Below are 27,093 nucleotides of genomic sequence, written 5' to 3'. Positions count from 1 at the left end.
ACCGTTTGGTTAAGCGTTTTCAATAAAACCTTGCTATTAGGGCCGTGTCTTAGAGTGCGCAGCTTGCCGCTGCTCACCCGACCCTCCAGAGGGGAGACCTAAGGTCATTACCCAGTGTGAGCGGCTTGAACATCTCGGGAGGAAACCCGAGGCCCTGTTCCGACGGCTATTTAAAAAAAAAAAAAAAGCCCTTCAAACCAACCGGCCTTTTCAAATTTACCACGCCCCTTCCTGCCTTCACTGCCCTGGAAACTTGACCACCTAGCCCCAAAGCTAAATCTCTACCACACAGGTTCCTCAGGGAACGCTGACTCCTATTTCAGCGACCCAACCAAGAAATCAGTCCCAACGGGCGCCTCCCGCCACGCCCAGACCCGCCCGTCTCAGCTCTGGACGGAATGGAGTCTTCCTCCGCCTACCCGGCAGGCCAGAGGCCCCGCCCCGCTCCCGCCACTTCATTGGCTCTGGTGACCAGCCCCCAGAGCGTCGGCTTCGGATTGGCCGACGCGGCCGCCGCTCGGCGCTCTTCCCGGGGGCGAGAGGCGGGCGTGACTACGCCCCTACGTCGGGACGCTCGGTCGCCGCGAGAGGCGCCGTAGTCGCCGCCCAGAAGGCAGGAGGGCGGCTGTGCGACGAGCTGCTATGGTTCTTAGTTCTCCGGCAGAGCCGACCGAGACGCGGCGGTCGCGGCCATGAAGGTGAGGGGCCGGTGGGGCCGGGCAGTTCCTCCCGCCTCTCCTAACTGGCCGGGGCGCCTGAAGTGGCTTCCTTTAGCCTCAGCGGTTCACGCCGCCGGCACCTCGGAGAGCTCCGCTGGGGGACGTCCCGGGCCGGCGTCCGGGCCCTGACCGGCCCACAGCGGAGATCCTGGGCTCCGGGACCTCTCCAGCTCCCACAGCGCCTCCCTTCAGCGAGCCTGAGAGAGGGGGGAGAGGCCGGGCGCCCCCCGCGCTCAAGCCTGGTGGGCCGGTCTTTGCTCCTGGCCCTGTCCGCTTCCTCGGGGGCCTGAGGCAGACCCCCTAGTTCCCGCCTCAGCCCTCCATGCCTTCGCCCACAGCGTGCCCTCTCCCGCCCCGAGTCCTTGAACTAACCCAAATGTCGGGAACACTACGGGACTGTCGCAGGACGGAGACTGCAGGACGAAGGGAAGAAGAGTAGTGCGGAGAGTCGTGAGGCTGGGGCTAGGCTAGCAGGTTAAAAATGCCTCAGGCGGGGATCCCACCCTTCTGAAGGATTTCCTCGTAGGCTTATTACTGGGGCCGCGACCTAGAGCGCTAGCAAACTAGATGTGTCCCCATCGCCACTAGGTACGCAGCAAGTAATTTGACAGCTTGAGTTCTTCAAGGTGGGTGTGAGAGCGTGGGAGCATCAGTGAGTGAGAAGTTTAAGAAAAGGGGGAAGATTCTGGCCTACTTTTGGGAGCTGATTTTCTCGACTTGATCTCAGAGTTCTAAAGAGCTCTGTGTAGGACAATCAGTTCGGTATTGATTCATTTGTTGAACTCAGACCAAGTGGGATGAGTCATAAGGTGATACTCTTTCAGACCTAGACGGTTTCATTAATCCCTCTGAAGAGGCGTGCTTGTTGTGGGTAAGGGAAATAACAGAGTGAATTGCTAGCTTAAAACTGTACCCTCACGAAGAAAGCCTCAGAAATTTGCTGTGGAAGATTGATAGGGAGTGTCAAGTGGCTAGAGAAATTCAGCAAGTATTTTCATGAACGTTTCCTATGTGTTAGGAAGAGGGAGACTTGCTGAGTTGGAGTAATTGAAAATGCAATCCCACCTTTTAGGAGTTTGCCAATCAAGAGAAAAGACATTCTCAGGTAACCACATTAAAAAGCAGAATATGATGTAAGGTATCAAAAACAAAACGCTCAGGAGCAAGAAAGGATATTTCTGGCCTTAGGAAACAAGGAGGATTTTTGGAAATAGGAAACTTTTTGAACTGTGTGTTAAAGTATGAAGATATTAGATATAAAAATATCTAAAACTAGCTTTCTTTGCTGCAAACCATCATCTTGGTGTGTTAAGATTCAGAAACAAAACAGGGATCTTTATATACATATATATATACACACGCACAAATACAAATATACATATATACGTATATAGCCTTAAAGAATGTCAAAATCGTGATTAGTATTAAATTTGTCACCCGTCAATGAACTAGATTTAGAAGGAGAGAAGTGGGGACAGGTCTGGTGCTGGATTTTTTTTTTTTTTTTTAAGATTTTATTTATTTATTTGAGACAGAGAGAATGAGAGACAGAGAGCATGAGAGGGAGGAGGGTCAGAGGGAGAAGCAGACTCCCTGTCGAGCAGGGAGCCCGATGCGGGACTCGATCCTGGGACTCCAGGATCATGACCTGAGCCGAAGGCAGTCGCTTAACCAACTGAGCCACCCAGGCGCCCTGGATTTTTTTTTTTAATAAAATTTTTTTTAAGGATTTTATTTATTTGTCAGAGCGCAAGCGGGGGAGTGGCAGGCAGAGGGAGAAGCAGACTCCCTGCTGAGCAAGGAGCCCCTATGAGGTTCCCAAGGAACCCTAGGATCATGACCTGAGCTGAAGGCAGACACTTAACGGAACTGCCCAAGCATCCCCAGTGTTGAAATTTTTAATCAAGTTCTTTAAAATCAATTTAAGTGGAAGACACTGCTTTCTGACTTGACATTTTAGAAACAAAGTTTGGTGGTAGTTGAAAAAGTAGAAAAGATACATGCTTCATGAAGCAAAAAGGCAGACCTAAATGGACATCAGTCTGTGCAAAAGGACTGTTATGAAGATAGGTGCTTTTCATTTATGTTTTTATGGGAAGTGGATTCCTGAAATACAGGATTTGGGCTATTGTTTATTATTTAACTTTGTTTAAAATTGAAATTGTGAACAATGCTCATCTGTAGATTTCTGGGCAGGGCCAGTGATTCCTGATGCCATGGAATCCTAACACGTGAATGTTCATTGAAGCAAGTACTTCTTTCAGGGGAATTAAAATTACTTTTGAGAGTTAAACAATCAGAAAAGTACATCTTCACTCAAACCCAGGAGTAGCTGATTTTAATATGTGTGGAATGGGTATTTACTTTCTTCCTTTAACTTGTTTGTTTAGAAACTGATGTTTTGAAGTAAGTTTTACCTCTCAAAGACTCAAATAACTGTTTAACCTTAGAGTAGCATTTAATTAATTTCCCCTAAGGGGTTTAAAAATCCAAATTGGTGTCCTATATTGATTTAATCCTCCTTCCTGTTTTTCCGTATTTATATTGATCTCACCCCTGATTGTACTAATCATGTTCATTCTTTCAAGCTCAAAATGAGAAATTAAGGAGAAAGTAATCTGTTGGATATAATTTCCTTTTTGTTTTTCTTCTCTGAAAGGTGGAGGAATGGTGCTAAGGATCAAGTATAATATTAAAAAAGAAAGAAAGAAAACAAAACCCAAATATGAGGAAGGTAACACTTATGATCTCCAGAAAACCTTACTGTAAAAATCCATCCAGCAGTTTGGCCAAATTTCTTACCTAAAAATACGCATTTTTAAGACCAGCATCTGTTTTTGCAGCCTGCTTAATGTCCAAATTGTATGAGAGAAAGAGTTTAGGATGTAGAATTTCCTCCTTTGTTGTATATGGTCTGATTATTTGGTAATTTAAAAGGTAGTTTCTTGCAAATTTTATTTCAGTTGAAGCATATTTCACATTTTAAGGAGCATATGCTCAAGTGGCTCTGAATAAGTTAAAGATTTTTTTTTTTTTTTTAAGATTTTATTTATTTATTTGACAGAGAGAGACACAGCAAGAGCAGGAACACAAGCAGGGGGAGTGGGAGAGGGAGAAGCAGGCTTCCCGCAGAGCAGGGAGCCCGATGCGGGACCCGATCCCAGGACCCTGGGGTCATGACCTGAGCCGAAGGCAGACGCTTAACGACTGAGCCACCCAGGCGCCCAAGTTAAAGATTTTTGATAATTATCTCAACTTCTCAGCTGTTTCTTCTGCTTTGCTTAGTTACTTCTGCTAGTTCTAAGTTCTGTAGGAAAGTTTTGGTTTTTTTTTTTAAGATTTTATTTATTTATTTGACAGAGAGAGAGAGAGCAGGAACACAAGCAGGGGGAGTGGGAGAGGGAGAAGCAGGCTTCCTGCCGAGCAGGGAGTCCGATGTGGGACTTGATCCCAGGACCCCGGGACCATGACCCGAGCCGAAGGCAGATGCCCAATGACCGAGCCACCCAGGCGCCTCAGGAAAGTTTAACCTAATTGAAATTTAAACTGTAAAACTTATTCTTTTACATCACTGATTCTAAGGTTTGAAACATCTTTTCATGTTGTTTAACACAAGGACATTGAGTTTTAGCAAACAAAGTTGTTTGGAGTTGAAAATAACACCTATGGTGAGTGAATTCTCCAAGGAAGCTTTCATTAGTGGAAGAACTGAATTCCTGCCTGGTCCTAGTTAGCTTCATACAACATCCAAGAAAATTAATATTCTTGAATTTGAAATTTGGAGGTTTTTCTTTAATGTAACTGTATACAGTATTATATTTAATTTAGAGTTATGGCAAGCAACTCTTAGGAGGTGGCATTATTATTGCTCTTTACCTATTTTCTTTTTTTTTAAGATTTTATTTATTTATTTATTAGAGAGCGCGCGCGCGAGAGAAACAGCATGAGAGGGGAGAGGGTCAGAGGGAGAAGCAGGCTCCCCGCTGAGCCGGGAGCCTGATGTGGGACTCGATCCCAGGACTCCGGGATCATGACCTGAGCCGAAGGCAGTCACCCAACCATCTGAGCCACCCAGGCGCCTGCTCTTTACCTATTTTAATCAACGGAAATGATAGAGGGGCACCTGGCTGGCTCAATTGGTAGAGCATGTGACTCTTAGAGTTGTGAGTTCAAACCCCATGTTGGGTGTAGAGCTTACTTAAAAAAAAGGCAAATGATTTAGAATATGATCATTAGTTTTCTGCTGTTTTCAAATCCATCAGCTTTCTCATTGATTGTTATTTAATCTTCATGGAAACCAGCATGGCTTTTTTTTTTTTAAGATTTGTTTATCCATTTTTGAGAGAGAGAGTATGCGTGCGCATGCAAGCACACAAGCAGAGGGAGTGGCAGGCAGGGGCAGAGGCAGAGGCAGGCTCCCCCTGAGCAGAGAGCCCAACACGGGGCTGGATCCCAGGACCCTGGGATCATGACCTGAGCCGAAGGCAGACGGTTAACGACTGAGCCACCCGGGCGCCCCGGCATGGCTTTTCTTGTTATTCATTCTAGTTTGCCTGGTGACTATAATACTTGGTGGAATCATTAGAAAGGATCACATCCGGATGTGGTTTAGAATAGGATTCAAAATTTGTAGCAAAATTTTTTAATTGAGCATTTTGGAATTATCCCCCCACCCACGGGGATTCTGAAACACACACACACACACACACACACACACACTCTCTCTCTCAAAGATGGTTGAAACTTGAGGCCATTTGAAAACTGGCACTGTGCCAGAATGATGCTGGGTTATTGCTCTTGCAAAGAAACAACACATTTCCTCTTGCTTTTGTTGACGGGAATGGTGATTCAGAATGGACTTATGTTGTGTGAATCTTACTGAGGAATCTGAGAGAGTGCTTGTAATATTGGTGGTGTATCATGGAAATAAATGTCATAGCAGTGGAAACTCAGTCCCACTCGCATGCAAATTGTTTAGGTTTGTGGGTGCACTCCCCTTGCCTCCTTTGTGTTCCTACAGAGGGGAGAGACTTTCTAATTCATCCTCTAGGAAGAAACAATACAGGACAAACACTTTATGCTACCAGAGAAAGAAGAGGAACGTTTATGTTGGTGAGTTTTAGCAGAGGAGCCAAACAGCATTTTCTGGGACCTTCTCAGATCTGTCTTCCTGTGGGGTGATAGCATTATGGTCAACTAGGTGGTAAGCTGCTATTGGTCAGCTTTGCTGGTCACTGGTCTATTATCAAGACCGATGGGCTACAGAGCTAAAGGCATGCTTTCAAATTGGTATAAGTAAAAAAAGCAAATATTTACTGTTTGTATTATTTCTTAATTTCAAATTGGGAATGGAAAAAGTAGTTACTGCCCCCCTAAAATCTTGGTGCACTGGCTTTGGATACCAGAACAACATGAGGAGATCTAGGTGTCTGGGCCAGTCTGGACAGGAGGCTTTAGAATTGGTTTTTTACCATGGGCCATGTATGTGTTTAATGTGATACCTTGTTCTTAGCTAATACAAGCCAGGCAGGCCATGTCCCATGATTATTGAGGAGCAATTTTGGCCTAAGGCGGTATGTAGGAAAGGGATTAGATTATTATGAAAATCATTTATTTTCACTAGTCATTGGTGGGTAGAAAATAAACTGCAAACACAGCTAAGTTTGCTTTCCCTGAGTTAGCTTTGTGCCAGGCATGGGTAGATAGGTGCCTTATTCGGTTATTCTCCATTTTTGAACTACATTTATGGTCAAGTGAGGAAATGTAGCCATCTTTACAGAGTGTTCCTTCCAACCTCTTAGATTCATGGGGTTTAGCCTGTAGAGTCCTCTCAGCCATGGTCCCAAGTAGGATTTGGAATTGTTAGTCACATAAGCCCAGATCATAGCTATAGTTTTCAGAGATGCAGACTTTGGCCTTACTCATGGGAGGGTAGCTTTTTTTTCTTCTTCTTCTTCTTTTAATTTTTATAAGCATGCAAGGGTCACCATTCATCTTGTGCTTGGAACCAGGGCAGAGCAACAACTCAGTTTATTGCAAATTTAGGAGCCGAAGGGCTGTGCCTTGTGTACTGTCTAGGAATTAGGTTTGCTCAGAAAATCTAGGAGGAAATGGAATAGTTTGGAAAATATGTTTCAATCTTACCACCAGAAGGTGAACAGAGAGTGAGTAAAAGACAAGGGAATGCAGGCTGCTTAAACTGGTGGAAGATCTTAAAGGATAGGGAAGACAGAGGGAAAGAACATGAACCTGGTCTCTAAAGCTCTTAAAGGAAAGATGCAAAGGGGGGAAGCTTTTTGGCTCTTACCTTACAAGATAGGGTAACTGGGCTCCAAGGAAATAAAGGCAGGGTCAAGAGCTCAGAAGATCAGCTAACATGGTCCCTTTCCACACCCCCTTCAAGAGCCCACATTCAGTAAACTGTTGGGACAGTGCTCTCTGAAATAGTTCCATAATTGCTTTTATAGCTTCTGTTACTTGAAAATTGGGACTGTCATGTCAAGTAGTAACAATTTGGACAGAGTTGAGAGGGGAAAGATTGGTATAGGACGCTTCAAGCATTATTAACTGAATGTCAAGGTGATGGTTGTGAGGTAGGGATGCCTGTGCCCTGAGGGTGGGGCACCTGGCTGGCTCAGTCGTTAAGTGTCTGCCTTGGGCTCAGGTCATGGTCCCAGGGTCCTGGGATCGAGCCTGGCGTTGGGCTCCCTGCTCCGCGGGAAGCCTGCTTCTCCCTCTCCCACTCCCCCTGCTTGTGTTCCCTCTCTCGCTGTGTCTCTCTCTGTCAAGTAAATAAAATCTTAAAAAAAAAAAAATTAGGAAGTTGGGACTTTACGGGAAAGTGCTGGAAGATGAAACCTACTAAAGGGGAGGCAAGGAGATGGAGCCCAACCAGGGCTGGGGAGATTCATCTTCTGAGTGGATTCTTCAACTTGGAGGTGAAGGACAAAAATAGTTTGAACAATGGTGGTTTTTGTCCCAAAAATCACTGCCTTTCTCCTAGTACTGGAGATTTCACACAAAACATGTAGAGGAATAAGTTGGGAAATAAAAAGTTAGGGCCAGAAAGCAAAGAGTAAATAAAATGAGGGAATAAATTAAAAATGAAGGAAGGCACCAATTTCAGCAAAAATTCTGGGCCAATATATAGAAAGGAACTAATTTAAGAATCAGATGAGATTGTTAAAAACTCAGCCAAGCCTTCCTGAAGGGATTAGGGGAGACCATAGAGGGAGAAGAAACCCTAGAGACATGACCCACTCCTATGGGGAAAAATTGTCCACAGGTTGTGAGGAGTGTTTGGCTAATGTCTTGGTCTTGGAGAGAGGTACAGGCTTCAGAAGTAACCATAGCCCCTTATCAGCACTCTGCTGAGTGGTTTTCCAGCTAAAACCTTGTAGGCAGGAAGAAGAGAGCACCTAAACCAAGCCGCTGTTAACCCGTTAGCCTCCATTGTAATTCAAACCACGTGGGGAACCTTTATTTATTTCAAGATTTTATTTATTTGACAGAGACATACACAGCGAGAGAGGGAACACAAGCAGAGGGAGTGGGAGAGGGAGAAGCAGGCTTCCCGCTGAGCAGGGAGCCCAATGCGGGGCTCGATCCCAGGACCCTGGAATCATGATCTGAGCCCAAGGCAGACACTTAACAACTGAGCCACCCACGAGCCCCACGTGGGGAACTTTAAAAAAAATTCCAGGGGCACCTGGCTGCCTCAGTTGCTGGAGCATGTGACTCTTGGTCCCTGGGTCATGAGTTCAAGCCCCACGTTGGGGGTGGAGATTACTTAAAAAAAAAAAAAAATTCTGATGCCTCAGGTTATACCCCAGACCAGTTAAGTCAGAATTTCTGGGGTGGGACCCAGGCCTCAGGATTTTTTAAGGCCCCCTTGTTGAGTCCAGCCACGACTTTCTGGGCCACTTAACATGCCTGTGCAATTTCCTATCAAGAGACCTTGGCAGTAGCCTTTGTGATACAAGACTGAAAACACCTGCTCCCAAGAAGTCATAGATGTCGAAGCACTAAAGAAATCACCTTCATTTCAGCGCTGGTGTGCCAGAAAACATGGGGCTTAAGGGGGAAATGGAAATTAATTTTTAAAAAATATGCTGGATGCAAAAGAAAGGTACTTCAAATAAAACTAGTGACTGGGGCTTCCACGATTTCAAATTTCTGAACTTTGAAGAAGGCTGGAGTGTTGCAAATGCTATCATTAGAGGGTAACAGTATATGTAGGTAGGTTTACTCTCGAGTGTGATCAGAGTATTCTCTTATTGGGAGGTTTTGTCTTAAGTTTACAGACCTAATGAAGCTGAGACCTAGATCTTTTCTGTGTTTCCTCTTTCACTTTGCTATGGTCTTTGGCTGAGTTATGCCAAATATTAGGTTGCAGCAACATATTTTTGCCTGGGACAACACTTCGGTGGTTGGCTTGAGCTTTGTTTTTTATTTTGTAATGAGATGGCCAAAAGAAGATAGGAGTGTTCTTTTCATTGTTTTCCCTTCTGGGGAATGAAGAGGAAATTCCCTCCCCTTTATAGAAACGAGGAATGGGATGAAATTGTTACTCTCCTATATTGATGCCTGCATAGAGATTCTACCTGTTTTCCCAAAGTAAATTCTTTTCCCTTCACTAGAGCTGTGAATATTTTCAGCTTAGAATTTTAATGATTATACTCATTAATAGAGTTTGAAATGTATATTCTTCCTTAACTCTCATTGTAAAACTGCTTTCTGGGAGAACAAACTGTGACAGTGGTGCTTGTAAGAGGGAGTATCATTTGAGAATTCATGCCTGCTAGGTCAGAATCCTTTTTACCTTTAATACTTTCTCAACTAGTTACAAGTGGATCTTTCTAGGCAGCACGCAAAATTTGATGTTACGGTGTGTGGAAAGGGGTATTATAAAGAAACCTGTTACACAGTTCTTTTCTTATCAGTAATGGTGGTGGAGCTAGATGCTGTAGAAAAAGGGAGTTGTGTTCACAAGGAACTTTCAGTTGAGTTGGGAAGGCAGCGTCACTGGGAATCCGAAAGGGGATAAAAGCCGGGATAAAAGCCGACAGGGCTGTTTAACTGTTTAGTACCCAGGCCAGCAGGAAGCTGAAGCTCACCAAAAACTACTACTTTAAACTCTTGGGATGAAGAAGAGTTTATCCCAGTGGTACTTTCTGCAATTGAGGTATTTTGCCCCTGAAAATGATATGTACAAGTTGAATTTTTTTCCCCCAACCGCAAACTTGAAAAACATTTATTTTTAATTCCAGTGTAAGTAACAGAGTGTTATATTAGTTTCAGGTATAATGCAAATTGAATTTTTATTTTATTTTATTCTTTAAAGATTTTATTTGAGAGAGTGAATGAGAGAGTGTAAGCGCAAGGAGGGGAAGGGGCAGAGGGAGAGGGAGAAGCAGGCTCCTGGCTGAGCAGGGAGTCTGATGGGGGCAGGGCTCCATCGCAGGACTCCGGGATCATGACCTGAGCCGAAGGCAGATGCTTAACCTACTGAGCCACCCAGGCACCCCACAAATTGAATTTTTAAAAACATTTTCAGGGGCGCCTGGGTGGCTCAGTTGGTTAAGCGACTGCCTTCAGCTCAGGTCATGATCCTGGAGTCCCTGGATTGAGTCCCGCATCAGGCTCCCTGCTTGGCAGGGAGTCTGCTTCGTCCTCTGACCCTGTCCCCTCTCATGTGTTCTCTCTCCCTCATTCTCTCTCTCTCAAATGAATAAATAAAATCTTAAACAAAAACAAAAACATTTTCAGTTTTAAGAGCTCACTTTTTTTTTTTAAGTAATCTCAATGCCCAACGCGGGTATCAAACTTATGACTCTGAGATCCAGAGTCACATGCTCCACTGAGTGAGCCAGGCCGTCCAAGAGCTCATTGTTTAAAGCACTGAGGATGAATCTTTCGCTAAAAGAATACTTTTTAAAAAATTAATTTTAAAAATTTTTATTGAAGTATAGTTGACATACGATGTTACCTTAGCTTCAGGTGTATAAGATAATGACTGACACCTCTATAAGTTATGCTGTGCTCACCACAAAAAAGAACACTCACTTTAAATGAACTTAATCTGGATTTTCATGCTTTTATGTTTAAACATATCATGGCTCTAGAGTCTGAGGTATATATTTATTTAAAGGTATGAACTATTAATTATAGTTCAACCTGACTTTTAAAGGCATCACTGTTTCTCTAGAATTATAGGGTATGAAGCTATATAATACTCAAGTCAGTGACCCTGAAACTTGAGACTGTTTGAACACTGTATTGTGGTTTCTTATTGCTTTACCTTCTCCTTTCCCTATATTTAATATAGCATATTACGTGTGGGAAATAGCAACAATAGCATGATTCTTCTATAGCATTCTAAATAGCCTTTTAAGGTTGTTTTAAAATTTTTTTTAAAGAGTTTGTTGGACAAATAGTAAATATTTGATAGAGTTAGATAATAAAATATGGAACTGTGTTGCCATTTTAACTAATCACATCTCACCTACCTGGACTCCCATTATCTATCACATTATCTAGAGTCTAGAATGTGCTTAAGAATTAGGACAAGGGGTAGAAGCTCATTGGTTCCAAACACTATAGCTTTTATACTTTTGCCTGGGAAAGTACCTTGAGTGCTCATTGAAAATATATTTTCATATATACTCAGACCAGCTTGGTTATCAGGTTTCTGAGTCTGCAGTAAAAAAGGAGACAGGTTGCTGGAAGTGAGTATAATGTGAACAGTGGTGCCTCACAGGGAAGAGACAGGAGAAAAAAACTAAAGGCAATACATTAATTTCAGGCCATTTAGTGGAGTGACAAATAGCCCTTCTGCCCTGGAAGGTCATTATGGTTATCCAGTCATCAGAAATTGTGTTTAGTGTTCTCATTTTGAAAAAATAGGATCACTGCTTTTTAAAAATATATTTTTAATGTCAAAGTAGTATATTTATAAAGAGCTTGGAAAGTAGAAAGAAAATAGATTTATACAAGTTATATTAAAACCCTAGAGCTTCAGTTGGCATTTTGATGTTTTCCCAATCATTTTTTCAAAATAAAATTTATATATGCCGTAGTTTATTATGCACGGCTACACATGAGAGAACAGAAGTTTAATGAAATTAAGTAATTTGAGTTTATATTTGGTCTGCTAAATGATAGCTGGGAAAAATCTTCCTTAACCTGTAGAACTGCGCTGTCTAGTACAGTCACCAGGTGAAGGTGCCAGATAGAATAGAGGGTGCTCAGTCAAGTTTGAATTTCAGATAAACAACCAACAGCTATTTTGGTGTAAGCATATGTCACATGTTGTACAACGTGTACGTCCATCCAGTCATTTTTCTTTGCGTGCACACACATGTATCTCTGTTTCAGTGTATGTGGATTTTTTTCTTTTTTTACAAAAATTGGGTTCATATTGTATCTTTTCCTTTTGTTTAATGATGTCGCAAGTTTCCCCATCGCCAAATATTCTTTGAAAATACCAGAAAATTATCTCTTTCCAAAGAGCTTAAACTTTTGATGCTTCCAAGAATAATCTCTCAAAACCACAGTGAGATATCCTCTCACACTTACTAGAATGGCTATTATAAAAAAGACAAGAAATAATGTGTTGGTGAGGATGTGGCAGAAAGGGAACCCTTGTACGCTGTTGGTGGGAACGTACGTTAGTGTAGCCACTGTGGAAAACAGTATGGAGGGTCCTTGAAAAATTAAAAATGGAACTACCATAATCCAGCTATTCCACTTCGGGTATTTATTTGAAAAATATGAAAACACTAATTCAAAAAGATCTGTGCATCCCCTATGTTCACTGCAGCATTATTCACAATAATCAAGATATGAAAACCTAAGTGTCCCTTGGTGGGTGAATGGATAAAGAAGAGGTGGTAGGTACATACAATGGAATACTACCCAGCCATCAAAAAGAAGGAAATCTTGCCATTTGTAACAACACAGATGGACCTTGAGGGAATTATGCTAAGTGCAGTAAGTTCGGCAAAGAGAGACAAATACTATATGATTTTACTTATATGTGGAATTTAAAAAAACAAATGAACAAACTCATAGAACAGATTCCTGGTTACTGGAGGGGAAAGGGATAAGAGGAGGGGTGAAATGGGTGAAGGGGCTCAATTGTATGGTGATGGATGGGAACTAGATTTGTGATCACTTTGTAGCGTATACAAAATCGAATTGTAATGTACACCTAAAATTCATTATATATCAGTTTTATTCCTCAGAAGAATAATCTCAGAGTTATTTAGGGCAAATGTACCTCTCCAGAATGGCATTCCCTGAAGTTTGCAGAGAGCCCAGGTTCCACTCAGCTTTAAACTGTGGTCTTTATTTGTTTTCCTTTCTAGGCGGGTGCCACGTCTATGTGGGCTTCATGCTGTGGGCTGCTGAATGAAGTCATGGGAACTGGAGCTGTCCGGGGCCAGCAGTCAGGATTTGCAGGAGGTACCGGTCCATTCAGATTTGCACCAAACTCTGATTTTTCCACTTATCCACCAGCACCTACAGAAGGGCCTAACATAGTTTGCAAAGCCTGTGGACTTTCATTTTCAGTCTTTAGAAAGAAGGTGAGTTGGATGAAATGTTCTATACAAAAGATACATTTCTTGATTATATGTTGAATGCTAATGAATCATTTCTTTTTATTAAAATTACCAAAAATCCTGGGGCGCCTGGGTGGCTCAGTTGGTTAAGCCTCTGCCTTTGGCTCAGGTCATGATCCCAGGGTCCTGGGATCGAGCCCCGCATCCGGCTCCCTGTTCAGTGGGGAGTCTGCTTCTCCCTCTCCCTCTACTGCTCTGCCTACTTGCACTCTCTGCCAAATAAATAAATAAAACTTAAAAAAAAAACTTAAAAAAAAAAGAAAGAAAAGAAAATTACCAAAAATCCTTATTAACCATTTCCTATTCAGAAAAGTACTCAGTTGGGGGTGCATGGGTGGCTCAGTTGGTTAGGTGTCTGCCTTCAGCTTGGGTCGTGATCTCCGGGGTCCTAAGATTGAGCCCCACATTGGGCTTCCTGCTCAGTGGGGAGTCTGCTTCTCTCTCTTCCTCTGCCCTTCCCCCCCACTCATGTTCTTTTTCTCTCTCAAATAAATAAATAAAACCTTTTTTAAAAAGTACTCCATTGAAGGGACTGTATTACTGCTCAAGTTTTCTGACAAGGTGTTGTTCTCATGTTGCTCAGGCATCTTGCCTTTGAGCTCTTTCTACTTCGAGCAGAGCACAAGCAGGGGGAGTGGCAGGCAGAGGGAGAAGCAGGCTCCCTGCTGAGTGAGGAGCCGGATGTGGGACTAGATCCCAGGACTCTGGGATCATGACCTGAGCTGAAGGCAGACGCTTAACCAACTGAGCCACCCAGGTGCCCCCTACCCACATTCTTTTTTTTTTTTTTTAAGATTTTATTTATTTGTTTGAGAGAGAGAGCACACGAGAGGGGGGAGGGTCAGAGGGAGAAGCAGACTCCCCGCTGAGCGGGGAGCCCCATGCGGGACTTGATCCCAGGACTCCAGGATCATGACCTGAGCCGAAGGCAGTCACTTAACCGACTGAGCCACCCAGGCGCCCCACCCCCTACCCACATTCTTAACGCGTGAAGAAATTATGATAAGATAACCAATGTGTAGAGATTCAGCATAAAACACTTGGGCTAAGACAGTTACTTTCTCGGGCGCCTGGGTGGCTCAGTTGGTTAAGCGACTGCCTTCGGCTCAGGTCATGATCCTGGAGTCCCGGGATCAAGTCCCGCATCGGGCTCCCTGCTCAGCGGGGAGTCTGCTTCTCCCTCTGACCCTCCCCCCTCTCATGTGCTCTCTCTCTCTCATTCTCTCTCTCAAATAAATAAATAAAATCTTTAAAAAAAAAAAAGACAGTTACTTTCTCTAAGACAGAAAGTCATTTTTTCTGAGAACCATTCATATTGTGAGGCCATGTCAGTCTTTGATCATCAGTTCAGTCCTCCAAAATATGTCAGGAACAAGGTGTTAGCTTTTGAACAATGCAGCAAGCAGAAAGGACGCATCTTAGTGTCTCCTTTAAGCTTTGCTAGTGCAATGGCTTTCCGTGTGATTAAGGCTCAGTAGGATACAGATTACTATAATAGTGAGATCCTCTATTTGCTTTGAATGACCTTGAAAGATAATTTGCTTTCTCTTTCCCTCTCTGTGTTCTCCCTCCTCCCCCCCCCCCCCCCGCCAGCTTCAGCTTCTCTTGAAGTGGGGAAATTGTTCACATAGGAAAAGAGTAGGAAGAGTTTGTGCTTTCTGCTCCACGTGGTTCAAGTCATCTCTGTTCTGCTAATTACATGTTTGCACCAAGGGGTGGAAAGGTTTTAATTCATTAGCACAAGAGTGTATGTTTTTCTTAAAGGGCTGTATTTGAACTTCGGTGACTCCAAACTGCCTCAGCAGTGAGAGTTTTGATTTTCATGGCTTTTGGAACCTGAAGGTGGCTGTGAGAGTAGCCAGGTACCGCGGAAGACTTCATAAGAACTAAAATTGAATTTTAATAGAAGGCAAAAAGAATAGGAATGCTTTCACAGTGGCCTATATCTGGCTATCATTAGCTGCTTCTTTTCTTTGTTTCTTTAGCATGTATGTTGTGACTGCAAGAAGGATTTTTGCTCCGTTTGTTCAGTCTTACAAGAAAATCTCCGCAGATGTTCCACGTGTCACCTACTACAAGAGACGGCCTTTCAGCGCCCTCAGTTAATGCGACTAAAAGTCAAGGATCTCCGGCAATATCTCATTCTTCGAAATATCCCAACTGATACCTGTCGAGAGAAAGAAGACTTGGTAGATTTGGTACTCTGCCACCATGGGCTGGGCTCTGAGGATGACCTGGACACGAGCAGCCTCAATTCCTCGCGGTCCCAGACTTCTGGCTTTTTTACAAATTCATTTTTTTCAAACTATACAGCCCCTTCTGCTACCATGTCTTCATTTCAGGGAGACCTTATGGCTGGAGACCGGACCTTCGGATCTGGGGCACTGGCACAGGTACGAGGTACAACTACACCAAAGGCCTGGCCCCGCTAGTTGGCCGTATAGGGTGGCGCCTTTAGGGCTTCACGACTCCCGTGGGGGCAGAGGTTCCACACGCTGCTGAACTCTGTACGTGCAGGCTCTCCCGCTGTGAGTCTCTGAGCCTAGGTGCCGGGTAGCCCGAAAGTCAACTGTCTGAAGCTCATCAGTCTCTTGACTCTAGTTACTTCAGTTTCCTTATAAGTTAAATGCTAACTATTGAAGTAATGACTGTGAAAAGTAGTGCATAAATGTTTGCAGGATTATTTGTCAGTGACCGTGGACACAGCAGTGTAAGTTAACCTAATGCCCAGTTGCCTTGCTACAGTAAAATTGTTCTAATTCTAATTTAGATAGTGGGAAAAAGCCATGTGAATTAATCAAACAATGTGATTATCTACTAATTTCAGAGAAATGCCAGGGCAGAATATTGTCCCAGTGAGGTCCTTGGGCATCCTGATTGAATCACATGCAAGCGCTTGTAATTAATAATTGAGTTTATATGTATGAATGATTCTGAAATGCTGAATGGATTGTTTTGAACAATTCTCTCCACATTAAATTCTCTTCCCTGAAGAAAGCAGTTAAGAGCAGAGGGAAATCTGGTCTAGTTGCCTTCTAAATAGGCACAAATTAGAGAAGTCCAACCTAGGAGTTTTAATTATTTTCCCAAATGAGAGCTGGCATAACAATGATGCAAACACAAGACACATCTGACTTGTGTGCCACTTTTGGGTATATGACCATTCTTGGAAGGTGTGGGTCTTTGTATGCTGCAACATGGTGCTTGTGAGCCAGTGGGGTGGAATATTTGAAATTGGGAACTGACCTGGACTACTGTAGCACTGTGGTCAAAATCTGAAGAGAAAGATATGGAAGAAGGTACGTAACCCAAGTCAGAGATCTTTCTGTTCTGATTGTGGAGGAATTTCTAAAAACTAGAACTAGCATCAGTCATCAGTGAAGAAGTCTAGAAAGCATTCTCTGGAGTCAGAATGTCTAGGTATGGGGCACCTGAGTGGCTCAGTCGGTTAAGCGGCTGCCTTCAGCTCGGGTCATGATCCCAGGGTCCTGGGATCGAGCCCCGCGTTAGGCTCCCTGCTCGGCGGAGAGCCTGCTTCTCCTTCTCCCTCTGTCTGCCGCTCTGCCTACTTGTGCTCTCTATCTGTTAAATAAATAAATAAATAAATCTTTAAAAAAAAAAAAAGAATGTCTAGGTATGATGGAGGACTGGCGTCTTCCAAATCGATCGGCCTGAACTTAGCGCTTTAGCTTCTATCCGTCATCTTTGAGGCTCCAGCTAGACCAGCCTCATGCGGGTCCTTTGATGACGCAGCAGTGCAGTTGCATATGCTGACGGCTCTGGCATCTCGTGGTGGCACCTTTCTCAGGGAGTTGGGTTTCTCTGGTTAGGTTGTACGATTTCACACGCACATAGGAATTCGGCTTTTGAGATAACTTTATGGAAGGTAAGTTATTTATGAAATCATGTAGGGCCCAGCTCTTTGGGAGAGGCAGCACCACTGCAGATCCAAGGTCATTGTGGAGTATGCCAGGTGCTGGGGTCATTCTTGGGGAGGATCTATGGAAGGGTTTTCTCCAGTGTCAGATATTGACAAACAGGGTTGATACTTAGGAAAATAGGATTCCTGACCTAATCAGATTGATATGTGTAGGTACAAAGTGAAATAGCTTCAGCAAACACAGAAGAGGAGGATGAGGAAGATGATGACGAAGATGATGAGGATGATGACGATGAAGAAAACTTAGAGGAGCGGGTGAGTGCTCCTATAAAATTTGCTTTCCTTGACATGCCAACCTGGCAGGCAGGGAAAGTGCCTATGTGGACTTTTGCTAGATTAGCACGGGATGTTTCTTCTGGTTTGAATGTAGCGTAATATAGACAACACTTCAAGAACTGATGAGAAGCCTGGGAAGAGTAGCCAGGGCCAGTGGTGACTGGAGGGTGAGGGGAGCGTGCAGTTGTCCTTGCTGTGGGAGGTCTGCCTTTGCAGGAGCAGAGCTAATGGGAGCCCTCTGTGATCGCAGACGCCTGGCCTCTCTAAGAAGCGAGTACGAGCTTCGCTGTCTGACCTGTCAAGCGTTGAAGATGTGGAAGGAATGAGCGTGCGACAGCTGAAGGAAATCCTGGCTCGGAATTTTGTCAACTATTCTGGCTGTTGTGAAAAATGGGAGCTGGTAGAGAAAGTAAACCGGTTATACAAAGAGAATGAAGAAAACCAAAAGTCATGTAGGTTTCCTTTTTCTTTCTTCCCCCTATACTGTCCTTCTTTAGGCTTTTAAAAATTGGGCTGTTTCTATCACAATGAAGTTAGATTTTTTGAGAAAATTATCCTTTTATTGAACAAATTAGATGTATGAATCTGTCGATCTATTAAGAAGTAGGTTTATTATGTGATGTTGGCTCTGAGACTGCCATTGCCAGGTGAGTTAGGTCATCGTCTGTTCAGTCTGGTTTTCTTTGCCATAATTTGTTAGAACGCTAATTAAATTCTTTGTCTCTATAGAAATGCATGCTTTCTCACTAACCCTTCTGGCAGGCCAGTACTTTGGTTATCTCAGTTGTAGCTTTTAAATCCTCACTGGAAAAAAAATTCCCTAGAGCCAAGAAGTTAAGTAGTTCTTAGCATCAGGTATTAGGTTTCTGTGTAAGTTGGGAAAAGCTGAGGTTAAGAATTCCTGATCTATTTATTGATGAGGCATGGAGCAGAAATCCTTAGTAGCAGGGCCAAGCCATAGAGCATTTATAGGCAAGAAAAAAGATGTCAGTGGTGTTTAGACTGACAAATATTATGTTCCTATCTATTTTTTTTTGTTTTGAGAGAGCGAGCGAGCAGGGGGAGGGGTAAAGGGAGAGGGAAATGTAGACTCCCCACTGAACAGGAAGCCCCATGCAGGTTGATCCCAGAACCCCAGGATCACGACCTGAGCCAAAGGCAGACACTCAACCGACTTAGCCACCCAGGTGCCCTATTATGTTCCTATCTAAATGGTCCTCCCATCATTCACTTTTATCACCTTGGATTTTTTTTTCTTTAAATCTGCTTATAATACAGCAATTACTGATAAACAGCTTTGTGTCCAGAATATGCAGGAAGTATTTTGACATACCTATTTCTAAGATGATGCCACAAGGGTAAACACAGGAATCGATCCTCAGAGCCTTCAGAGGTCCCAGGCTGTGGCTGGGAAGTGGTATTCTGGCAGTGAGGGGAGGGGTCCGTTTGCTTAGTGGAACGTGTGTACAACTGTGCAGAGCGCACCCTGGTCGTGCATGGCCATCCCCCGCCTCCAGGGGTTTATGGTGGAGGAGGCCAAGACATGCACGTTTGCCAAAGTGCCTTTTTCAGTTAACTCACTGCTTACTCTATCCCTGGTCCAATCTCTAGGCCTGTGGAAAACTCGTTTTGTTTTGAGCACAGCTGGAATCTTCCCTAGTTTGACTGGCTTCAGTCACTTACGTTGAGATTCACCCCAGTGGCCTTACCTAATAGCCTTGACAGACCCTGGCTCCTCTGCTTTATGCTCAGAACTTAAAAGAGTTGGAAGGAAACTTCCATGCAGGAGAGGGGACCACAGCCTAGACTCTGGTTTACTCAGGAGCCCTCTAGTGTCTTCTCCGCTGGCTCATCCGTTGTTTTATCCCATGAATCCTTTCTCCCCAGTCCCTGGTTTACAAGAATCTCTTGACATGGCATTGTTATTTCTCTTAAATCCAGAGACTATTGGCCCTTTAGGGTTGAATTCCTGTTCTTTCTGACTGTTGTATTTCATGATATATTCCCATCAGTCCCCTCTACGACCTGTAAAAAGGGAAGCCTCGGTGTCTATAGCTCTAGGACCAAATCTCAGGCTGAGGTGAACTTTTTAAACTCATCCAGCACCTTTCTTATTCAGAGCTTGGATCCTCTCAGAACCTAAATCTGGGCCACAGAACCAGAATGGCCTGTTTACAGTTAGACTCCAACTGGTTTTTGAGATACTTCTAAACTTTCCCCCAAGTACAGACTACTTGATGTACATATGACTCTTCATAACTTTCCTATCAGTGTGGAAATAAAGCTCTTCCTACCGAGATGAAGCTCTGGAGACTGACTTTTCCCGAGGCCACATAGTTGGGTTGGAAATTTCCAGTCATGTGCTCTGAGGCCCGTGTATAGGACAGCCTTGGGTTTCTTCATTTTCACTTACAGAAGTAATCTATCCTTATCACATAAACTTTGAATTACAGCTATAAAATAGAAATAAGTAGCTAACATTTGTTGGGCCCTTCCTACCTGGCCCTAAGCTAAGCATTTCTCATTTCTTCTTCGCAAAACTCTATGAAGTATGGGCATTATTACTGCCATTTCTACTGGAGGGAACCGAAGTGCAGAGAAGCTGGATTGTTTCTCTTACAACACGGCTCACCCGGGGCTTGGCCCCCGTCAGGCAGCGCTGTGCCTGCAGCCCCCGCTCTCTGTTGCCTTTCAGATGGCGAGCGGCTGCAGCTGCAGGATGAGGAAGACGACCGCCTGTGCCGTATCTGCATGGACGCAGTCATCGACTGTGTCCTGCTCGAGTGCGGGCACATGGTCACCTGCACCAAGTGTGGCAAGCGCATGAGCGAGTGTCCCATCTGTCGGCAGTACGTGGTGCGCGCTGTGCACGTGTTCAAGTCCTGAATGAAGCCAGGCTCCATCCCAGGCATTTCAATGTACAGAAGCGACTGGAAGCTGAGTGTTCAAAGGCTGAAACGATTTTAAAAAATGATTTTCACTACTAACTGGGGACAGAAAGATTCCTGCTACGTGGTGGTGACGTTGGTCTGCACCATACGCCCGCCAGCCTGTGGCCAGGCCGATTCCCAGGTTGTGCGGGGCTCCATCCCATGTCCATGATCACTAATCGCTGACGAAGTCAGACTGCTTACAGCATCAGCTCCTGCTCTCTTTGGAGAACGTTTATCCTGTTCTCTTATTTCTCCTTCATCCTCTTTTTAACTTAAACTACTCAGATGTTTGAAACTTCTGTTCTCTTTGGATGAGATCACGTCCACAAGTGGCCGACAGGGTACACACTGAGCAGCGGCCCCTCTGAATGGTCACTTTATGAGTCATGTAGATTTTAAATGCTACTATTTGATGAATGTAAGTTTCCACATTGTTGCTATTTCTGCGTTTAAACGTAATTGGGAACAACCGACATTCTGTAGTCAACTTGCCAGGGCCTTAGACTCAACATGTCCATTTCTGTTCAGGTACAGCTTTTTAGAGCAAGGGCTGCATCTAGCTTCTTTCGTTAGAGAAGTGTGTGTGTGAAATTCTTTTTTTTAATGTGTAATCAGTTTACACCGTTTTGTATAGTCAAAGTGTATTTTCAGTGCTACCGCTAGCTAATTTGAACTTTAGGAATAAAATTAGATTTTAAGAAATGCTTTTGCTTACATTGTCCTAGTCAGTTCCTAATTCACTTGGGTACAGCACGAATGGGGGTGTGCGTCCGGTCTGGCACCCTTCTTCGCAAGAGGCGGGAGCACCTTCAAAGACGTGCAGTCTTTGCTGCTGACGTACCAGTAAGCTTAACTACGGACTTGCTGTTTCCTGTGACCAGGTATTGTGCTGGGTGCTTTCTAGTTCTCTCCAGCATTCTGAAATCGGTTGCCTTGCTTTGCAGATGGGGAACTTCTGAGAAAGAACTTGTCTAAAATCTTAGAAAGTCGCTGGGACACTTGGCTGGCTCAGTCAAAGAGCATACAACTCTTCATCTCAGGTCATGAGTTCGAGTCCTGAGTTGGGAATAGAGATTACTTAAAAAGTGGGTGAATTATTTGGTATGTGACTGTCTCTTAATAGCGCTGTTACCAAAAAAAGTGGTAATAAAATATTTGATACTTTAAAAAGGAAGTGGCTAATGTCAGGATGTGAACCTGGCTCTGATGCTAATGTTTTCTTAACTCTTCCACTACCACCCAGCAAATGAGAAACCGGACATGGGCTTATGGAGAAGGGTTCCTAGGACATGAATGATCTGAAATCGCTTTACTTTCACATTTAACTCCAGCCAGGGTGGTGTTTGGTTGAAACCAACTGCGGACTCATTCCCACTGGTAGTGGGCAGGTATGTTTTTAAGAAATGCCTAACATCTCAGCTGAGGCCTATTGGGTTTTATTTTTTGACTCTGCAGTGAATAGCGCACATGCCTTTAAGTGCTCAGGATCCACAAGTCAGTCAACAAATCTGAAGATTATAGCAAGGGAGGCAGATAGTCTGCCCCTGGGTGTAGGGGGGAAAGTTTGCCTAGTTGTGAAAAAAAGCATGCCTTCCCATGTCTCCTGGTTTTGAGGGTCAAAGCGTGCAAACCCAGGCCTCGTGGATATTTCAAAGAACCTTCTCTCCTGTTTGCCTACAGAGCCCAGGGTGGGTGTTGGCCACAGTTCATGGTAAGCAGCCTGAGCAGATCATTACCTCACCACGGAAGCAATAAAACTCACCCCCTGCCGAAGCTTTAGGAGCACTTACCCAATCTATACCTCTCGTGAGAGTGGGAACGCCAGAAATTCAACCTTGCCCACAAATCGCTGATTTGGTGGAAAGTCGTCTTCAAAGCCTGGCCAGCAGGTGATAAACACACTAGAGTAGAAGCTGAGCAGCAGGTGCTGGATTGTCTTAAATTAGAAAATTGAGATTCATTTGTACATGGCCTCAGCTTCAAACAGCCTGTTTGGTGTTTCCTCTTGGATTTATAGAAGTTGTCTCAGGTACTTGTTGTTAGCAAGGGAACAAAAAACTCTTAATGGTGTCTTTTAAAATTTTATTTGTCAGAGAGAGAGCACACAAGCAGGGGGAGCGGCAGGGAGACGGAGGAGCGGACTCCCCACTGAGCAGGGAGCCCGATGCAGGACTCGATCTTGGGACCCCGGGATCACGTACTGAGCGGAAGGCAGCCACCCAACCGACTGAGCCATCCAGGCGCCCCTTAATGGTGGATTTTTTTAAGGTAGTGTTTTGAATTAATCTTGGTTTAGTGAGTAGCCAACAGAAACTTTTAGCCTAACAGGCTTGACAACTCACAATACTGACTGACTTGTTTGGCAGAGGGCAAACATGTCTCCCTGCAATGTACGTTTTCTAGCTGGCAAGCTGTCTCTTTAGTTTTTTGAACAGGTAATATATGGATAAAAGTCTGAAGGTCTACAGTGGAATACAGTGCTGTTCCCTTGCTCCCATCCTCACAGTATAGGATAGCATTTGATGCTTTGGACGTGCCATGGTGTTTCATCCTTTGTAAACCTCAGGTTCCCTAGAGGAAGGAGGGACGGAGCGGAGCCTCTTTTCTGGATTAGGAGGCTGCGATCTAATCCATGAAGCACTGCCTCTGGCTTATGGTCCTTTTTTGGCTTCATCAGTTATGGTCTATGCACTCAGAGCAACTATTTGCAAGCATTTAGCTCAGGCTGGCCTCATCTAAAGCTCATTGTTTTTTTGTGGTGTTTTTTTTTTAAAAGATTTTATTTGTGAGAGACAAAGAGGCAGAGGCAGAAGCAGGGTCCCCGTGGAGGGAGCCCAAGGTGGGGCTTGATCCCAGGACCCTGGGATCGTGACCTAAGCCGAAGGCAGACGCTTAACCGACTGAGCCACCCGGGTGCGCTTTACTGTTATTTGTATTTTTATTTTCTTTAAAGATTTTATTTGACAGAGAGAGAGTGGCAGAGAGAGCCAAGCAGAGGGAGCGGCAAGGAGAGGGAGAAGCAGGCTCCCGGCTGAACAGAGAGCCTGATCTGAGGCTCCATCCCGGGACCCTGGGATCATGACTGACTGAGCCACCCAGGTACCTCTAAAGCTCATTTTTAAAAATAACAGGTCTGTACCGAAACTGTAATGGGGTATCTTTGACTGGTTTGTTCAGGACACCCAGGGGAGCTCATATGCGACCACTACAGGATGGTGGCCTGCCTCAAGCCTGGAGAGACCAGTGTCTTGGTTCTGAGGCATGTCCCTCTGGTAGCTTTGGCTCCCCAGCCCTGGCAGCCCTCTCTGCCTCTTCTTGGCAGACCTGTGGACTCCTGGAAACATTATAGGAGAAACAGGGCTCTCCAGCCCCAGTGACTGTTCACCTGGAGAACACGGTTATCCTTAAAGCAATTCCCAGAGAAGAGGAGGCGCTTACTGGACATCAGGGTAACACTTATTTGGAAGTTCGGAGAACTCAGGCTGGCCTCTGGGCGGGAGGGTTGCTCCATGATGAATGAACAGGCTTGCAAAAGTAAGCCACACTTTTATAAATAAACCATAGCGTTGGGCCCCTGGTTGGCTCAGTTGGTGAAGTGTCTGCCTTCGGCTCAGGTCATGATCCCAGGGTCCTGGATGGCTAGTCCCACGTTGGGCTCCCTGCTCAGTGGGGAGTCTGCTTCTCCTACCCCCACGCCTGGCTGGTGCTCTAATAAATAAAATCTTAAAAAACAAACAAAACATAGTGTTCAACGAATCTTACCTCTTTAAAGTGCATCTCCCGAGTTCAGTTTTGGGGTGTAACAGCTGCAGAGGTCTCCAGTTTGCATCAAAGGATCTCTGGGTTTAAACTGACAGGTGGCATGAGACTGGGTGGGATCTAAAACCATTTTGTGGCAAAAAAAGGGGGGGGGGCAACAAATTACGGAGGAAGGAAGGTGGGTTATCTTCTCCATTTTCAGATTCACTAGAGCAGTCCTTTCCAAAGGGGAGAAGGTTGTAAGACCCTCCTAAAAAAATTCTGTGATGTGAAAGGCCTTCTCCCTGGTTTGTGTGTCTCCAGTTGGAGACGTCCCCTCACAACCCCGTGCCTCCTGCCGCCCTGGCCCAAGAGTCGGCTTCTCCCTCGCCCGCTGGCCCCAGTGCGTCAGTGGCCTCCAGGGAGAGGCTGAGCAGAGGACAGCCCCCCCCCACCCTGCGCCCCTGGGGCCGTGGCAGTTCTTTCCGGCAGCCCCGCAGGTAAGCCACCTGCCGTCGGGCCGGCGCACACAGGCCGCGCTTCTCTGCGGATGGAGCTAGAGTGTTCATACCGGTGTTGAGCCCGCTGCCTCTGGACTTCTCAATCCAATTCCGAGGCCACTCGAACAGAAACTCTCCAAGGCCAAGAGTGCTTTTTTGTACAATTGTTTATACAAATTCAACAAAGGTAAAACCGCATCGGGGAAGGTCTAGGAAAACACCACCTTACAACAATGGCACCGATGAAGGCGTAACTTGACGGCGCGGAAACAGCCACGTTCTCAACTTTGAACGAGAACTCAACTCACTTCAAGGGAGAGAAAAAAAGGAAAAGAAAGGCTATGTTGGATCATTTATTCTACTTCTTGACCCACTGTATAAATTAGATCTGTGTAGAGTACAAGAGCTCATGCCGGCGCAAAACCCTCCTGAGTGCAAAGGCTGAAGTCGGAATTTTAAAATTTTGAGAAATGGGTGAATTCTATACAGAGGAAAGTTGGCAAAGTGTCTTACTTCGACTATAATTAACATATATCCACATGCTTATGTAATTCTTGACGTGCAAAGCAGGCTCTCAACTTCCAGTTAAACATGCTTTTAATTGGAAGGTCTTCACCTGCTTTGCCAGATCTGGGCACGTGTGGAGACGATTATTTGTATCGATGAAGTACAGGTTAAGTTCTCTCCTACCTTAAGGAAACCAGGAAAGTTGGCAATCTCAAAACAATAAAAACACAGGTATGCATTCAAACCTTGCATAAATAACTTTTAAACAATTTGTACAAAAATAGTTCTGCATAATGTAAGATGTAACAAAACCAAACAAAAAGTGTCACAACGGCAGCAGATGTGGTGTGTGGTCCACTTGATGTTGACAGCGCCCCCCGGAGTTGCAAGGACTGAGGCGTCCAAAACCAAACCACCACCACCATCCAAACTCCTAAGCTCATGCTTCAGTAAGAGAATTTCTTCAACATCCATCCTCCTCTCCCGTGGGAATGTCTTCTTGATAAAGGCTGCCTTTAGAAATGGTCCAGAAAGCAGTGCAGTTATAATTCAGAGAGCCCAAAGCGAAGTGTCCGGTTCACTCATCCCCCAAACAGGTGGTGGAACGGCTTCTCCCTCAGCAAGACTTGCCAAATGGAATCGTGTGGTCTGTTGTTTCAAGTTCCGAATTGAAAATAAAAGCCCTAGTTTCTGTAAAGTTTTTTCCCCTCCCCGGCTGTGTCCCCTCCCCCCACCCACCCCTTATTTACATACTTGTCCTTGGACTAACTCAGTTTCTGCAGGAGTTTTTCTTCCACTTGCCCAAACTGGACACTCACAGACATCTCCGCTATGAACTGCTCACAGCCTTCCTTGGTCACCTGCTTGCAGTACCTCAGGTCAATATGACAGATATTTCCACAGCGTTTGAAGAAGGACAGGCACTGGTCAGTAACCTTATTGCAGTCTGCAGGGAAGAGGAGACAACGTGAGGTGGAGGGACTGCAGACAGAGGCCACAGGCCCCTACCGCCCCCCCACCCCAAACCCCAGCACCGAGCAATGAAGAAACAGGACAGAGCCCTTGAGCATAGTCCAGTCCCTAGTGCCCTAGGGAAAACTCTCATTAAATGGGGAATTGTTCCAACTACCAATTATAAAGGTTCATGTATGCTTGAAAAGTATTCAAACTTCCAAGTAAAATCACTTACAAGCTTAAATCATTGCCCATATATTCTCACATAAATAGGTCTCCTGTCTATGCTGTTTAACAAAGACAGGATCACACAATATATTAAATAGCTTGCTTTTCCTATCTAATTTATTGTCGGTAAGTCCTCCCTGTGACGCTATTGTGCACTTATCGGCTTATTCCCTTCAGATCAGTTCCGGGGGAAGGTAGGGAGCAAAGGGTGAGAGTGAGAACATCTGTATGGTCATCTTGGGATCCTTTTCCCTGATATGGGCACCAGGGCTTTCAAGCGAGGCACAGCGTGCTTGTGAGCCCCCTTACTAAATGTTTACTGGAAACCCATGCAGAAGACCTGGGTGCTAAAAGGGGCTGGCGAGATTCTGTTGACGGCGAGTAAACCCAGAATTGTCATGCCCTCACTTAGAGACACGCTCTTCTACCCATACTCTATTAATTTATATTTTGCTTTTACGACCCTCTTTGGTTTTAGAACTGAATCCATAGTCAACTGGCTTCAATGCCAGTTAGCATCCAACTGGGGCTCAGAGCTCCCCCTCTGGGCCAGATAAATTCCTTCATCTCTGGTGTTCAGATGGAGGCCTCACTTTCTCATCACTAGCATCTGCACTTTCCTTTTTCCATTCAGGGGAGTAGGAATGAAAACAGTGCAGGCAAACTATCAAAATA

General features: G+C 44.7%; 2 protein-coding genes across 8 annotated transcripts in view; one reads left to right on the top strand and one right to left on the bottom strand.

Annotated features, from left to right (window-relative positions):
- The first annotated feature begins 601 nt into the window (after positions 1–601).
- RNF34 (ring finger protein 34) lies at positions 602–21,661 on the top strand. 2 transcript variants are annotated; one of them, XM_035016962.1, is made up of 6 exons: positions 602–698; positions 13,088–13,306; positions 15,328–15,735; positions 17,436–17,537; positions 17,809–18,010; positions 20,254–21,661. In XM_035016962.1, the coding sequence occupies exons 1-6, from the start codon at positions 693–695 to the stop codon at positions 20,442–20,444; spliced, it is 1,128 nt and encodes a 375-aa protein (XP_034872853.1). In that variant the 5' UTR covers positions 602–692; the 3' UTR covers positions 20,445–21,661. The 2 variants fall into 2 exon arrangements, with proteins under 2 accessions (XP_034872853.1, XP_034872854.1); XM_035016963.1 differs by lacking the exon at positions 602–698 and having other exon boundaries at positions 13,099–13,184.
- A 3,227-nt stretch (positions 21,662–24,888) lies between these two features.
- KDM2B (lysine demethylase 2B) overlaps positions 24,889–27,093 on the bottom strand; it is a 118,049-nt gene continuing 115,844 nt past the window's right edge. For all 6 annotated transcript variants that reach the window (XM_035016957.1, XM_035016958.1, XM_035016955.1 and 3 more), the window contains one exon: positions 24,889–26,182. In XM_035016957.1, the coding sequence (XP_034872848.1) occupies positions 26,001–26,182 (182 nt within the window). In that variant the 3' untranslated portion in view covers positions 24,889–26,000. The remainder of the gene's footprint in view (positions 26,183–27,093) is intronic.

The sequence above is a fragment of the Mirounga leonina genome, unplaced genomic scaffold (assembly GCF_011800145.1).
Source record: "Mirounga leonina isolate KUSES-001 unplaced genomic scaffold, KU_Mleo_1.0 Mir_171, whole genome shotgun sequence".
Classification (NCBI taxonomy): domain Eukaryota; kingdom Metazoa; phylum Chordata; class Mammalia; order Carnivora; family Phocidae; genus Mirounga; species Mirounga leonina.
The sequence above is the reverse complement of the archived record's forward strand: the minus strand, read 5'-3'. Positions and strand labels throughout refer to the sequence as shown.

What these genes read in the sequence shown, in the direction of transcription:
- RNF34 (XM_035016962.1), top strand. An exon ending in GATCTGGGGCACTGGCACAG is followed by an intron (nt 15,736 to 17,435) that starts GTACGAGGTACA and finishes TGATATGTGTAG; the next exon opens with GTACAAAGTGAAATAGCTTC. An exon ending in AAGAAAACTTAGAGGAGCGG is followed by an intron (nt 17,538 to 17,808) that starts GTGAGTGCTCCT and finishes CTGTGATCGCAG; the next exon opens with ACGCCTGGCCTCTCTAAGAA.